The 16,511-nt window shown below is 31.7% G+C and overlaps 1 protein-coding gene across 1 annotated transcript in view; it reads left to right on the top strand.

The window, feature by feature from the left end:
• Positions 1-1,030: 1,030 nt before the first annotated feature.
• Positions 1,031-16,511, top strand: part of LOC129218776 (glutamate-gated chloride channel-like) — a 56,766-nt gene continuing 41,285 nt past the window's right edge. The window contains exons 1-2 of the mRNA XM_054853100.1: positions 1,031-1,034; positions 8,035-8,102. Coding sequence (XP_054709075.1) covers positions 1,031-1,034; positions 8,035-8,102 — 72 coding nt within the window. The remainder of the gene's footprint in view (positions 1,035-8,034; positions 8,103-16,511) is intronic.

Here is a 16,511-nt window from a genome sequence, read left to right as displayed (position 1 = left end):
TTTATTTTGCGCACTTCTGTAATAGTTGTAGTACATTATATTCTAAGTCATGCTTTATTTTGAACTACTTCACCCTTCTTAAGGCCCTGAGAAGCTAAAAGGTTTACAATTTTTTCTATGACTGTAGCTAACTGTTTATATCTAATCGAAGTCACTAGAGCATGTGTGCCAAAAAACAAAATTCATTTATTTTCCTGATCTAAATATTTTTTTTCTCTTAAACCTTACTTAAGTTCTTAAATTATTCTGATTGAAAAACATTTTAATGTATATTACTGGAAAAAAAGGTCAGGAGAAGGTTTCATATTATAGCTTCAGTCATAACCGTTTTAGCTAGAAAAGTGTGTGCATTTAATGTTTGTTTAAAAGACAAGTTTATAGGTTTAGAGACACGCTATATTATTGATAACTTTTGATTTATTTTCCGACATGCAATCATTTAACCTTTGTGCTCTTTTGATTTTAATTCTGGAATATTGGGTGAACAAAGGATGGACTTCGATAATTTCCTTTCTAAACAGACATCGAAAACGGATATGCTGCCATCTATTGATAGGAACGAGATTTACAATATGGAGCACATGCAGCAATTGAAATAAGTGCGTTTTATGACATTGTATTAAAATACAACAATCTCCCAAAAGTTCTACAGATTACAGACCAAACATAATTTTAAACGAAAGTATCAAACGGAGTGGTAAAACAATAAAACCATTTAATGAAAAAGATACTGTAGCGGATAAAAGAGGAAAAGAATTCTTTTAAAAAATGATTCTGCCCAATTTATTTTAGTCTTGTGCTTAGAATGTGCAAATTAAAAATATGTAGAGCGTCTGTTTTGAACATTTCCTATCTCTCGTTTTGAGCCCTTAAACTAATTTCTTGTGATAAACATATGATTTAAAATCTGTGCCCTTCGTAGCTTGTCCGTGGCGCAAAATGTTTGGAAGTACACTAGAACCTCGCTTATCCGTACTAAATCAGTCCAAAGGCAAACCGGATAGTTGAAAATCCAGATAATCTGGGTAGTATGGGTAATAAGCGAATCAAATAAGAAGTTTCAATAAGCATTAAATTAGCACCCCGTTTATTACGATGATAAAAAATGTTTTCGAACACCATTAAATATAATTGTTTGCAAGACATTAAACAATTTAAAAACAACTTTTCACATCATTTCCTAACAAAGAATTGGCCCGCTGTTTCAAACACGTGTGGGTTTTCAATGAAGCAGGGTTACTCAAACGTTTTAGGGTCATTCCATGTCAAGTGATTCAAAATTTACGGAATTTTTTCTCTCAGCATTTTGTATTTCTTTAAAATTTAGCTCATCGATTGTGCCCCTCGAGCTAATTAAAATTCCAAATTTCTATATTTTTATCTCTTTTTTTTTATTTATGATACTTTAATTTTTGGAAAAACTCTCTTTTTTTCATGGATACTTGAACATAAAATGGACGATAACTCATCACCAAATATAGATAGAAAAACTTTGTAAAACACATTTTAAAGCACATTAGTTGCTGTTTAATATGATATGCAACATGACTAATTTCATAAAAAAAATCATTTTTTAAATTAAATTTAAAATTTTAAATTTCTCAGAAATTGTATAATGAATTTTTTTAAAAAAATCTCAAAAATTTGTGTGTGTTTTATCTTTTTTTTGTAAAAAATTTCAAGTTGGGATCTTAATTGGATCATATTTTTTAGAATTTTTGAATAAAATTTCACATAAGAATTAATGATATTTTTCAGATTCTAGTTAGTTAAATATGGGGTTCTCTTACTAGTGAGGATCTAGTAAGTTGAAAGGAAACATGGCTATGATTGAAATGAGCTGGCATGAACTTATAGAATGGTAAGCGCCCTCACCCCCCCCCCCCCCTGCGCACCACAAATTTTAATCTTTTTTTAAACTGTTTTTAAAATGTAGAAAAATAAATAAAAATAAATAAAAAATAAATAATAAACTCATTAAAATCTGGTAAAAGTTCTTCTTTAAAGAAAGACGAAGTACATTCCGACCTTCGCCCACCCAAACATACGATTAACACTACTAGTATCACGCCTTACCCGGGGATTGAATTGGGGATTATTTATACCCCACATGTTTTTTGTTTTTTCAGACCAAGTGTTTCTTTTTCGATCCTAACTTCCCAAATTTTACTCGATTAATTCAATATCTGATATAAGCAAAGTTATGATTCATTTCATCCCTTACCCCTGCACCAGCTTCAATTTTGGAGCGAGGAAAGAAATAATTTCACCAAAATCATAGCAAAATAGTAATGTTTCCCCCGTGTTGTTTTCGTGTTTTTCCATTATTTTCACACAAAACTGAAAATAGATCAAAGTATTAGATCATATGTCGGTCCACATAACTGTCTTTCTACAACATCTGGAGTGCAGCTGTTTTTTTCTTCTCTTTATTGCAAGTTTTCTTTTTAACTTCTGTTGTAAAGGACAGTGCAGAGATATATTTGTATATATATTAAAAGCAGTTATAGATCAAACAAATTTTGCTCTTTTGAGCACAACATTTCATGTTAAGCTTAATTAAAAATTGCACCCTCCCCCACGTTCCCCCTCACCCTACCGTCCCCTTTTCCAAAGAAAAAAAACCCTGCAATTGAGTGTGGTTCTATTTGTCTGTAAAAGTTTTGCTGACTGTTAGTTTGTATGATCCCCCCATCCCCCTCAATTTTAGCCTTAGTCACTACTGATGTTTGGTAATGTCTCAGTTTGTTATTATTTTTTTCTTACGTGCCAGCTTTTTTTTTAGTTTTGAATACAGTTCTGAAAAAAAAAAAAGATAAAAAGTGGTGCAAGGGGGGGGGGGGGAATTCCAATCTACAAATTCATGTCAGCTCATTTCAAGTATAGTCATGATTAATTATTACTTACTAGACCATCACCAGGGTGCTTATTCCAAGCTCGAAATTCACCTTGCGAGATTAGTTCTGATCGTCTCACTAGATGGCGTTATAGGGAAAATCGCAGTCTCGCAGAATGAATCTCGCAAGTTCCAATTCCAATCTCCAAAAGAAGGGGAAAAAGCGACTTTTCGCGCGTTTGCTTGCGAGCGAAATCTCGACTGCCCCAAAGCAGGTGAGATTATGCGATTTTTGTGATACAATTATGGGAGTTGGTTTTTCTGAAAGGTATTGGCTCGGGGAAAGCGAATTTGGATGTTGCCAATCCCGGAAATAGTTCAGGGAGCGGGGGGGGGGGGGTAAAAATGCACGGGGGGGGAAGCTAGTGGTTTTCCATTCAATTTGTGATACAATTGCGGGAGTAAGTTTTCTGACAGGTATTTATTTGAAGGAGGATAACAAATTAGGAATTAGGATTTTGCCAACGCCGAAAATGGTGCTGGTGGCAAGGGGGGGGGTCATAACTGTACCGGGGGGGGAGTGGTTTTCTGTTCCATTTTCGTGACGCAAAAACGGGAGTTAGTTTTTTGAAAGGTATTTGCACGAGGAAATCGAATTAGGATGTGGCCAACCCTAAAAATGGTGCAGGATGCAGAGGGGGGGGGGTTATAACTGCAAACATAAAATAGGTATACATGCAACATTTCTAGCTTTACAACAAGTTTTCAAAGCTTAAAAGGCTTAAACCAACTAATAACAACATTATAATGCACAAACATCCGAATTAAATTGCAGACTCGTGTTTCTGGGATATTAAGAGCTCCTTTTTCAATGTAAAAGATGCGAGTATATGAATAAAAATGCATTCTCGGCTAAGGTTGATTATTTCCATTGATTTCATTTTCTTTTAACCAAATCTATCACTTAGGAAATAAGATGGGAGGGGGGAGGGATCGGGGGTCCCCTATTTTCAAGAGATAATGCATTTGAAAAAATGAAGGGGCTATAAATTTCCTACGCCGTCTTATTTATTTATTTATTTTTTTTTTTTTGACAGCTCGACGGCCAGCACAAATGCGTCTAGGGCAAATTATATAAAAAGCGTTCATAATTTTTATTTGTTTTCTATACATTCTCCCACTTAAAATTTAGTTATAACACAAAAGTACTAGTAATTGTTTCTGAAAATTGTATGAATTTCATGTTTACACAGAATATTACAATCCCCTGTTTTTGCGTTTTTAGGGGGGGAGGATGACACCACGAATTACTGCCCCCCCCCCCGGACGTGACCCATGCTAGGCACACCACTGACGAAGGTTTTTTTTTTTCTGCGTTATTTTGTTGTAAAATACCCTTCCCTTTTTTTCCCCTAAATTTTTTAAAATACCCACTGTTATTTCAAAAGAGGGTGTAGAGTTCTTTTCATAAGATTTCAATTGAATTCAATTTGTAAGAAAATTTATTTTTCTTCATTGAAATTTGATATTGATTAACGAATTACAAAATAGTACCGAGGCTGGTAATTCTGGGGAAGTGATTCCAAAATTTGATTTTCCATTTCGCTGACATCAAAATTAGCAATATTGTGCAAATACTGTATTTGATTATACTGTAAGCATTTGTAAATTGGCTGCTGTATAATATGATGCATTTGAAAGAAAAGAGAATACATCAAAACGCTCCTTTTCATTTCTTCTTCAATTTAGAATCTTTCCCTTTGATTGAACTTACTTTAAAGTTCTTTATCAGCTGAAGTGAAACTATGATTAAAAAAATTATTTCCTTTGCCAATATTTTTCAATATATTTACAGAAGCGAAGTTTTTATTTATTTTAAACTGCTCTTGTAACCAAGATTGCTGGTTTAACTTTTTAATCTTGAAAATAAAGATGGAATTATGTAATCATATGTACAAGTAGTTTGTTTTAAAAAATGAAATCTAGAAAAGTACTTTTTTGAAGAACAATTGAAAAGCAATACTTAGAAGAAATGGGATCTTGAAAACAGGAATAACGAAGAAATAAAATTTTTTATTTAGCATATACTTATTAAATTATAACTTTTAAAGATAAGAGAGAAAAAACTCTGAAATATGTCTTCGAAACTGAGATTGTTGTTATAATTACAACTGATAGGGGGGAAGGGAGGGTATCCCGAACAGTCTTGGTTTTTACATAACCAATCATAATATGGAAGATTATATACTCTGTTATGGTGTGCTCTCATCCCCAAAAGCTCAATTAGCCCAACAAGCCTTTTACATTTTACATGGGGTGCCCCCCCCCCAAGAGCAACGGCCCCCCAAATATCACGAAGACTCCCCTCTCCAAAAGCAAAAGCCCCCAAAATGAAAAAAACACCCCTAAAAATTTCAATGGTGCAGTTAGCGAAATGACTTAACCCCCCTCCTCCTTGGTGCGCACACCCCTGTATTTTAGTCTTTTATATATTCAATTTGAATGGCAGGTTTTTTCATGAAGACTTTCGGGTGCATCTAAACCTTTCGCACTCTGCACTTCATTAAACACGACAACAATAATAACATATATTCAATCCACGATTACGGACAATTTATATTTCTTCGTCTGCATTTATGATTGTAAAGATTTTTTTTTTAATATCATGATTATTTTTTAAGGTTATTATTATTACTATTGATTAAAGTTACTAATATCGATGGTGTTATATTGTAAATCAACATATTTTACGTTTAATTTTCAACTTATTTATGTATTGGCTCCCCCCCCCCCTCTTCTATAATTGTTTTAGACACTGTAATGTTGAAATATGCATAAAACATGACTTACCTTTTGCCATTTGAGAATGCTTTGAGCACCGGAGCCCTCGGGGTTTAACAGATGGGCAAGTTCGACCCATTTTTTCTTTTTATCCTCTTTCGTGAATTCCTATGATAATTTAGTCTTATGGACGCTTGGATTTTCTTAAAGAAAATCTACGATGATTTAAATGTGATTCTTCGTCACACAAAATGTGTACTTTGAAGCAGCCATTTGCAGGCCTTTCAGTGATTCTTCAAAGTTCGCGCCTTATCGTACACGGATGAAGCGAAACAAAAACTACGTGCGCTGAAAGAACATTGGTTGAAAGAAGTCACGTGCCTCAGCGCGCCTCTCATGCTACCCGTAACCGGCGAAAAATCCTCTCCCCCCTTCGCGTTTCTTCTCTTAAACTCGCCCGTTCGCTGACAGCTGGGAGTTGGGACCTTGGAATCGCAGATTGCGAGATATTTACGTCAGAGCCGATCACGTGACGAGAAATGTCGAAGTCGAAAGCAAAGAAGCTTGGAATGACCTCCCAGTAAGAGAACCCCATATTTAACTAACTACAATCTGAAAAATATCATAATGTCTTATGTCAAATTTTATTCAAAAATTCAAAAAAATATGGTCCAATTGAGATCCCAACTTGAAATTTCGTACAAAGATAAAACACATAAAATTTTTTGAGAATTTGTTTTTTAATTCATTATACGTTTTCTGAGAAATTTAAATTTTAAATTTAAATTTCAGTGTTTAAAAATGAAGTTTTTTATGAAAATAGTCATATTGCATATCATATTAAACAGCAACTAATATAATTTAAAATGTTTTTTAGCAAATCTCTCTATCTATATTTGGCACTGAGTTATCATCTATTTTATGTTTAACCATGAAAACAAGAAGGTTTGTTTAAAAATCAAAGTCTCATAAATGAAAAAATAAAAGCGATGAAAATCTAAAAATTTGTACCCTCAAAGGGTACAAATGATGAGTCAAATTTCAAAGAAATACAAAAAGTTGAGGGAAAAAACATTGGATCACTTGACATGGAATGACCATTTACCATTAATCATTCAAAATAACAAAATGTTTAGCCTATTTATAGTTACGTTCTCCCTATCACAAATTAAAATTATTAATGTGTACGTAAAACGTTTTAAAAACTTTTATCTGTATAAACTAGGGCCGGATAAACGAGGTTCCGCTGTATTGCAGAGTTATTAAGAGTAAAAAGCTTCTCAAATTTTACATAGCTCTTTAAATTTTACTTTATTTACAATTAAATTGATTCATTACTCTTATTACCTCAGCCCATAAAACTCATGTAAATGAGTACAATTATAATAACACCTTGTGTTCCTTCTTAATATCAATGAGTTTATCAACGTGTTGAAAAAATTGAGTAATATTTTCCACTTGAAGAAAATAGCTGAGCAACAGTTTTCATTATTTTATGCAAATGTACATATTTTATTGGTAGTATCAATAATTTTAATAATACAAGGCGGAATTCCGCAACTAACTTTTTATAGCAATTATGAGGTACCACATATTGCAACCTTTAAAACCCCATGCTTACATTTCTTACAACTAAACGAAAACTATAACGAGTGATTTTGTTTTCAATCAACTTGTCCGAGTCATTCATATTTTTTTAAAATGTTTTACAATCATTTTTTTCAACACGGCTTGATATTAGCCTTGTTTTATTTTCGTATAAATGTATAAGATTAGGTTCATCTCAAACCTGCTTATATTTCTTATAACTGAACGAAAACTATAACGGGTGATTTCGCTTGCAATCAACTTGTTCTAGTTGCTAATATTCATTTTTAATGTTTAACAATCATTTTTTTCAACACGGCTTGCAATCAGTATTGCCTATTTTCGTATGGATGCAGAAGATTGAGTTTACCTCAAACTTATTTTTTTAAGGATAACAAATTTAAGCAATTAGCAATTTAATACACTTAACGAAGTTCTTAGTGCAAATGAAAAATTGTAATCACATTTTCAAGAGAAAACAAATGCTACTTAAGTATATCTTGATATTCAATACGATTACTTACTAACTAAATCCACATTTAGACCATATGATAAATTCTTCTCTTTCTTAAAGCATCACTTTGCGTCTCAAATGAAAACCAGGACTGCATACAATATTTTAATTTTTCTACAGATATCATCTGTTAGCACATTAAATTGTTTCAAAAACATAGTGTACGAGTACTTTTAACTGATTTTATTAAATAAATAAATCTGAGTACCATGCTTTGATCCCAAATTAACACATAACATTTCTTTATGATAACTGAGTAGGTTTTTTTTTCTTAAATTATACTATTACTAAAAGACTATTGTTTCTTTTATTACAGATGGCCCCGCCTTGGTTCGAGTTAATATTTATATTAGAAGCATAAGTGAGATAGACGATGTGAGAATGGTAAGTCGACCTTTTCCCCCCATACTCTAATTGTAAACTTAATGTCCATTTTGCTTACATTTGTTCAACGCGTAACATATGTAAAAGCTACACTCATAAAATTTGCCAATGAAATAACACTTTAAACTGTCTTTGCTTTTTTGATATTATCTGTTCAGTCAGTTTTGTAAGTACTTGTAAAAGTAAACAAATTGTGAAAGCTAAAATGCACACTTAGAATTAATACAGGGTTTTTTTAACGCTGTAATGTAAAAATTTAATCGATACGTATTAAATTATATATTTGTTTTGAAAGCTGAAGATGTACCTCAAATGTATTAGAAAATTGTTGTAGAATAAAAATAAAAGGAAGAAAAATTAAGTAATTATTGAACGGCAGACAAAATTACAAATCAAAAATGTATTAGAATACATTACTTATTCTTTTCGCTGTTTTATTATTTTTATTTTCGCAGCTACATTCTTATTCATTAATTAATTTATTGCTGCATTGCACATCTTTAAGCTAAAAAAATAAGTTTTATTTCTTACCTTTATTATTTCTGTTGTGCTGTTATATATATATATATATATATATATATATATATATAGGGGCCGTTAGCTATACGGCATTTATCCAAAGTTAAAATTTTATTGCTCCCGCCCACTTATCTTGTTTCAATGGACAAAAGAACAGCCTGTGCAGATTTTCCCTTCAATCGGACAATTTTTACGGGTGCCTCAAATGCCTTAAAGTTCAGTCAGTGCTAGAAATCTAGTAAACAATTTTAAAAAATTGCATTTTTCTTCAACATTACAACAATTTCTAGGGAATAAATACATTTCATTAGGACTATTATTTTTCTATAGAATCAAAACATAGTTAAATAAACCAATGTTGAACATCATTTTTTCATAACTGAGAATTTAGTATCATTAGGGCAGTGTTTACGGTCTTCCGCAACGATGTGTAAAACAATTTTGTTTTCCTCACTTTCATCTTCTGCAAGAATATTATTGTATTTTTGAATTAGTATTGCACCTCTTTCTGCAGCATCCTTCACAAAATAAATTGTCAAGTTTTTTAATTCCTCTTATAATATACAAATTCAGAAATCGGAACTGATAGAAACTGGGTAAAGAAATATTTTGTAACGGGTATTACAAAATATTTATCAGCTTCTAGCATAATTTGAGTTGTAATTCTCTTCACCCTGGTTCAAATAATGTAAGGATAGAGCCATAATTTCATGAGCCAAATTTAAGCTAAGGTTTGAAAAAATTTGAGAGTAATTTAACTGATTTCTGGATCAATATACTGAAAATTGATCAGTTGATGCATCAATGGAAAATCCGGATAACGAGCTTTAACAGCTTTCGGGGGGGGGGGGGGAAGCAGGCTCGAACGTAGTAGACTCGAGCACAAGAAAAATACATAATGTTCTTAAAGCGCTCTTTTAGATAACTGAAACTGACCCTAAAGTAGTTAAATCTTGAGTACATAAAGAGCCTTTAACATCTACCTAGCACTCGATGATCATCAGCTGTTGTTTCTGAATAGAAAGGTGTTGTTCAAGATATCGGAGCATGGTTGAGAATATATCATCAAGTACATCCATCGTTACCAGATATATATATATTTTGTAAAATTTTGCCCTTATTCTCTGTCACTGTCCCGAAAACCTTCATTGCTTGGATTGTTTGAAGCTAGAAGCTAAATCATAAGCTGTTGATTAGACATATTAATATTCCATTTCTTTATAAGTTCTTGAAAAACAACTCATTTTTTTTTCTTTCTTTTTTTCTCTCTCCTTTCTTTGTGTTTGTTTTTTGTCATCCCCCCCCCCATGGAGCCCGGGCTTCCTTTTTCACTTAATATAATTCAGAATTTCCTATCCATCTCATTTTTGATCTCTTTCAAAGCATCTGCACTCGCAATGTCAGAGAAATGATCCGTAATTTCAAGTCTCTTATCTCAAAATGATCTTTTCTCCTCCTTTTTTAAACCTGCAATTTTTCAAAAGAAAAAAATTTTAATTGTTTCGTAAATCATAGAGTTAGGCTAATTAATTAATTCAGTGATCGTTCTTGTAATAGACATTCGTGTTTTTTTTTTTTTGCCCGAAAAAAAATTTTTTTTGAAACAATAATGCTGCACTTCTTGCTTTTTTGTCATTGTAAAAAAAGAAAGAAAAACGCTTCAAACTTGTTTTTTTATGGTATTTTCACTCCAACAATTTGACTGGAAATGTAATTGAGAAGATCAATATAAAAATATCTTCAAAACTTGCGGGAACAACTACCGGTAGGCGTTGGTGCTATGTTACAAGCCTAGTTGGATCGTCAATATAGTCAGACAAAAGTTACCAGCAGCACAAACCGCTCTTACGTGAAAATTAGTTCAAAAAGACAATGCTGTATCTGGTTCGAAAATAAGTAAACAACGCACATTTTGTAAAAATAGAGTTATCGCACAAAGTGAAAATCAATGTTAAAAGATAAAGTTATACATAGTTAGAAACTAAATAAACCATTCACATTTCATTAAAATAGAGTTACAAATAAGAGTTTGTCTAATCACTTGAAAAAAAAATACATGCTTTTATTTTGTAATATCAATAATACATTACTTTTCATAATCCTTTCATAAGTGTTTTCTCACATTCACTCAACAAAAGTAAATGGGTAGTTAAAGTTATTGAAAACACTCTATGCTAACAAAGTTAATAAAACTCAAGCTACATTATATTTCTAATGAATTTTAAATGCACTCATAAATTTATGTGTTCTTACAAAAACAACTCGGCTAAAAACTAACAGGGAAGCTTTTGAGAGATTATTGTAGAAATCATTGCAAAAACGTCATGAGTGGCAAAAAAGCTTCTTGGCAAAAAAGCTTCACCGCCTGAAAAGGAACCAGATGAAAAGCGGTAAAGCTATACAAAGTCACAGTAAAAAGCAGGATAAGAAATAAGGCCATCAAAAATCCAGATCTGCTAGAAATTTGTTTAACTTGAAAAAATATGAAAAAATCTCTTTTCGGTGAAAATTCTATAATTTCATGCTATTTGAGGCACCCTTTAAACTTTTCCAATTGAGCTAATATTTTGCACACATCATTTTTATTTCCATTGGAACAAAATAGGGGGTTGGGAGCTAATTTTTTACAAAGTTGAAATATTCGGGCCACCCTAATATATATATATATATATATATATATATATATATATATATATATATATATATATATATATATATATATATATATATATATATATATATATATATTAGGGTGATCCTTATTTATATGGGAATTTTTTTTTTTCGGAATTCAACAAGTGACGCCCCCTAGTTTTGTGACACTATAGTAAAAAGTAACGTGTGCAAAATTTGAACTCGATCGGTCAATAATAACACGTGCCCCTAGGCCGTTGAACTTTAACACTTTTGATAATTTTCTCACAAATCTTCCGAGTTTTTACTTCAGACCCAGTACATCGTTTCTCCTAGGTTTGTAAAATATTTTTACAGTGAGGTAGCACTAAAATTAATCTTTTTAATTACTTTATATCATCTAAAGATTTTATGTTGAATAAGAATGAAATAATGCTTTAGACGCTTTTCTCAGTGTATCTCGATAGTGTGTATTTTTTCCGATAGTTTCGGACGGTCTGTAAAATAAATTGCTTTGTGACTCATATTTGGTAAATTAGTGTGAAATTCTTCGATTAATATATATTGTGCTCCTCCTTCAGTTGTAATGAAAATGGCTTCCTTCATTTTGCCGTGAATCAGGATCAAATAGGAAAAAATCTTTTAGTATTTGTAACTTATCAAACAGTTTTATTGACTTGTAATTGATTCTATAGAGAGGAAGATCTTTTCTAAGAAAGTATTCCAAATCATCTACTGTTATCTAAAATTTGTGAAATAGTCATCAGGCAAGTCTTCCTTATCACAAGCATTTTTTGGACTAGTCTTTTCCTATCTTCAAAGTTAATTCCTTCATCCAATACAGATAAAGCTACCAGTTTATCCCCTAAATATCATAAGTGATTTATGAATTTTCCAATCGCTGCTTCTGCTGCATGTTTGTCGTCATTTTGTACGCTGCTAGTTTTTCAGACATATTATATTATTCAAAGGAACCTCTATTGGGTTGCTGCGAAAAACCATATCTTCATACAGCATTTAATTGTGAAACAGCTTTGTAAAACAGCATTGAAGGGCTTTCTTTTCATGTAAGGTCAATTACATATTGTTCCCTAAATGTAAAAATTTTCAAACAAAAATTCTTTTTGCCACCCATGTGGCAAGGGATAAGCTCCAAGTTGCCAAAAACATATCCCTGTAGAAGGAAATATTATTACAAGTTATGAGAATTCTCTGTAATCTTTCTCAATTCCACTTTTTACGAACAATAATATGTCATCAACTTTGTCTTTTAGAATTTAAGTGGTATGTGTACTTCATTGAAATTTTACTTATAACTTTTTAATCAAGTACACTTCAATCAGTTGTACACTTCACTTCAATCAGTTCACTTCACTTCAATCAGGACTCTTGAATCAGTTCTTAAGTACACTTCAATCTCAAGTTCAGAATGATCCAATCACTCTGAATGATGGAGATCTTTTCACAAGATTTTGAAGTGCTTAAATAATTGAATATCTGATCTAGAACTAAGAAAGGCAAGAACTTCTTTAAGGACATACTCTGCCGTACGATTTCAAGTGCATGGTGATGGCAATCCAAATGTAATATATCACCGTTCAGTTTTTGCTCTAAAAATTTTCATGCGCAATTAATACGGTTGGTGTTGCAAGTCGTTGTATCAAACATTACAGCTAGAACAGTTAGCAATAAAGAACTATCATCTAAGATATCATATACAACTGAAGAAATATCTAAGGAATTCCGAGTAGCTGCTCAATATTAGGACCTGAAGCTATCACGGTAATCCTTTCGGCGTCCTTTTTCCAGTTACATCTATATGTAGCTTTGTATCCCAGTGAATAACTACAAAATCTAAATTTAAGTTCATGAAATTTAATTTTCTCTCTCGAAGATTTTCTTTTGCTCTCTCAAGGAATGTACGATTGATCACTAGGTCATTTGGATTTCAATTTACTGCATCTACATAGGCTGTAAATAAATGAACAACATCTTTATCCCTAATATGGCATTTGTCTAACAGTGATGAAAGGCGAGCAAATATAAATAGTTGTCAAGCTTTTTTGCATTGTGGTAGACCAACTGTAGAAAACAAAAGTTCAACAGGTTAGGAGAGATACCCATTTCGGTTTCTAAATCTTGTGAATCGCAAGAATTTGATGATAATAAAGGACAATGTACTGAAATAGAAGAAAATTAATTTAAAGTATAGATTTCTACATTGTTTCGATCTGGATATTTTTTTAAAATTTATATTTTAGCTATAGAAAATACAGTATATTTTTATTTTAGGAGTAATCGAGGATTTTTCGAAATTTATATTTTAAAAATTAAAAAATGTATAAGCATTTAGGTATGTTTATAACTAAAGAACAGCGAATTTAAATATAATTGCAATTACTTATACTTATAGCATTGAAACCTTGCGACTCTATTTGCCACACCTATTACATACACCGGGAATTTCGTAAATCAACACCCCCAAAGCCTGGAGGAGGCAATTTGTTGTTGTCAAAGATCGTTCATTAATGGCCTAGGCTATTCATTAATGGCCTATAGAATCCCTTGTGTCCATCTTGATGAGAAGAAACGTTCTCCTGCCGCTTGGTTGGAACAAGCGCTGAAGAGCGGTACGCTTGACCCAAGGCCATTGGTGTACATTTATTCTCTGTAACATGTTAAATTTTATAGAATGAAAGTAAGAGAATGGTCAGTCTGGAAGTACCTTTTAAGATTCAAAATTACTTTAAATATAAAATGTTAGAATATTTTTAAATAAAAATGAGAAAATCCACAATTTTTTCTTCGAAACTCAAAAAAGGGGACCCTAGGGGCACGTGTTAATATTCATGGATTGTCTTTAAATTTTGCAAGGATCATTTATTTGTACAATGGAACAAATTGACGGGGCGTCGCGTAAAATATCTGCAACTTCAAAAATAAGGACCACCCTAATATATATATATATATATATATATATATATATATATATATATATATATATATATATATATATATATATATATATATATATATATATATATATATATATATATATATATATATATATCACCGAGCATATATTAATATTAAGTTTCACATTTAAGTATTGTGTGTCTAAAATAAATGGATAAATGGAAACCTTTGAAATCAATTTTGTGCATTGAGGACAAAAAGTGGACACACGGCACGTTTAGTATCTTTAAAAGTCACACAACTGTCCAAAGATTTTGACATTTTGTGTATGAGGTCTGACGGATTTGCCTTTTTTTTTTTCACTTTGCAAACAAAAGAGCGGCTCAAAGAAAAAGTAAATGTTTTTCACAAAATAAAGGTTAAACTTAAGCACGCTAAGAAGCTGAAAGAGTATTCAAGTATATTTCTGTAGGAATTAGTTGACGGCAATTGAAATACTTCAGTAAACTCGAAATATCTTTATTTTAATGTCTTCTTTTTGAAGTTATATGTTTCTTCTTTTTCTTTTAATGTTGACAATGTCTTCAAAATCATTTCTAGAGCTTCTACTATGTCACGAAACAAAATGTAGATTTAAAACAACATCAGATATTTCTTTAAGATATTCATTTCTAGTATTTTTATGCTTATGTGTTGAAAAATGTGTGTATTCAATCTACAATAAAACCCATTTTCTTAACCAGGGCGTGGAAATGAGTCTAGAAATTTTCGTTGAAAAAAACAAAACCAGATTGAGAATGTATAATGAACTGCAAATTATACTTTTGATGAGCATAAACTTAATTGTTGAACATAAATTGTTGGAAGTTATGATAGAGACGAGTTAGAAAAATATAAGTTAAATATTGAAAAAAATGGAGCTGCTTTAAGGAAGTTTCTCAAAATCCGAGATCGGCTCGCAATACTCTAAAGATTTAGGCATGATCATGTAACTTATAACGCATAAAATTTATTGACTTTAAAAAAAAAAAATTCTCTTGCAACTGGTGTATTATTAATCTGTAAAGCGATAAAATTGATGTCTCAGTAATTATTTTTTAATGTAATATCTCTCAAAAATGGAGTAAAAAAATAAAAAAAGGTTTTATTAACTCATACATATGGTACATGAAAATGACATCCAGGACTAGAGCTGAAAAGTGTTTATCTTTCTTTTTCAACGCAATATTTTTAAACAATCACAGGAAGTGCATCTAAGCAATCTCCATTTCAGATTGTTTGAGCAAAACATTACATTTTGGTTAAAATATTATGTTTTACCTTAAAAATGTTTTGTAACTATGTCGGATTTTTAAATACAAAGCCCAATTACCAATGATACCAATGACCACTTTACCTAATAACGCCAAAGCCTAAGAATTGAAAAAAAAAAAAAAAAATCCTTAAGCTCAAAATCTTGGGGATAACCCAAGCTCTAGCTCTCCCACTTATACAAAGTACCGCACTTAACACACAAGAGACTTCTCTCCGTGACTTTTTGATACAGAAATAAAGTTCTGCTTAGCAGGGCACCACACGAATAGTGTAACGAAAAAGAAAAAAAAATGAGTAGAAATAAAATTAACATATTCAAACATTTTTTAAACTCATAAGTTGCTTGCCCTCGTCCCTCCGTTATCGAGATATAAGGTCTTAAATTCTGCCGAATTTCTATAAAATTATGCCAAATTTTAAAACTTGGCGATAAATGGAAGTATCTCGCAAATTCAATGTCTGCATGTTGTATCACATCCACCTGCAATGCGCGTTAAAGATGTCTTCAATTTCACTAAAATTTGTTGAATTTGGCAAGTTTTCTCAAAATTTCTAAAAACCTTAAGACCAAATATTTAGAAAAACAGGGACATGAGGGCAAACAATTTTCTTTCGTGAAATTCTATGTTTCACTATGCTTTTTTTGTTACTACTTATTATTTTTTTCCCATTATTTCACTATTGTATGGTTACAGGTTAGATTTAGTCCGCTCTGAAATGAAACTGAAGTATGATTTATTTTTCTAGTTAAACATAAATGACTAGTTAAACTTAAATGAGGCATGGAGAAGCAAAGGTATGTAAGTGACAAAATTAAAAATTTGAACATAGCCAGTACAAATGGTTGGTGGACTTCTCCTCTGTGTTGGGGAAAGAGAAAGTACTAGTAGCCCTAGTAGGTGCTGATGTACAGCATGATTTAGATTTTTTTTTTTTTAATGGAAAGCCTACCAAGGATCTGAACTTTAAACGCAAATTACTCGAAACTTTAAATAATTCACATAGATCGCTTTGCTTCTCACTGCC

This window comes from Uloborus diversus, chromosome 3, assembly GCF_026930045.1.
Source record: "Uloborus diversus isolate 005 chromosome 3, Udiv.v.3.1, whole genome shotgun sequence".
NCBI classification, from domain to species: Eukaryota; Metazoa; Arthropoda; class Arachnida; order Araneae; family Uloboridae; genus Uloborus; species Uloborus diversus.
The sequence above is the reverse complement of the archived record's forward strand: the minus strand, read 5'-3'. Positions and strand labels throughout refer to the sequence as shown.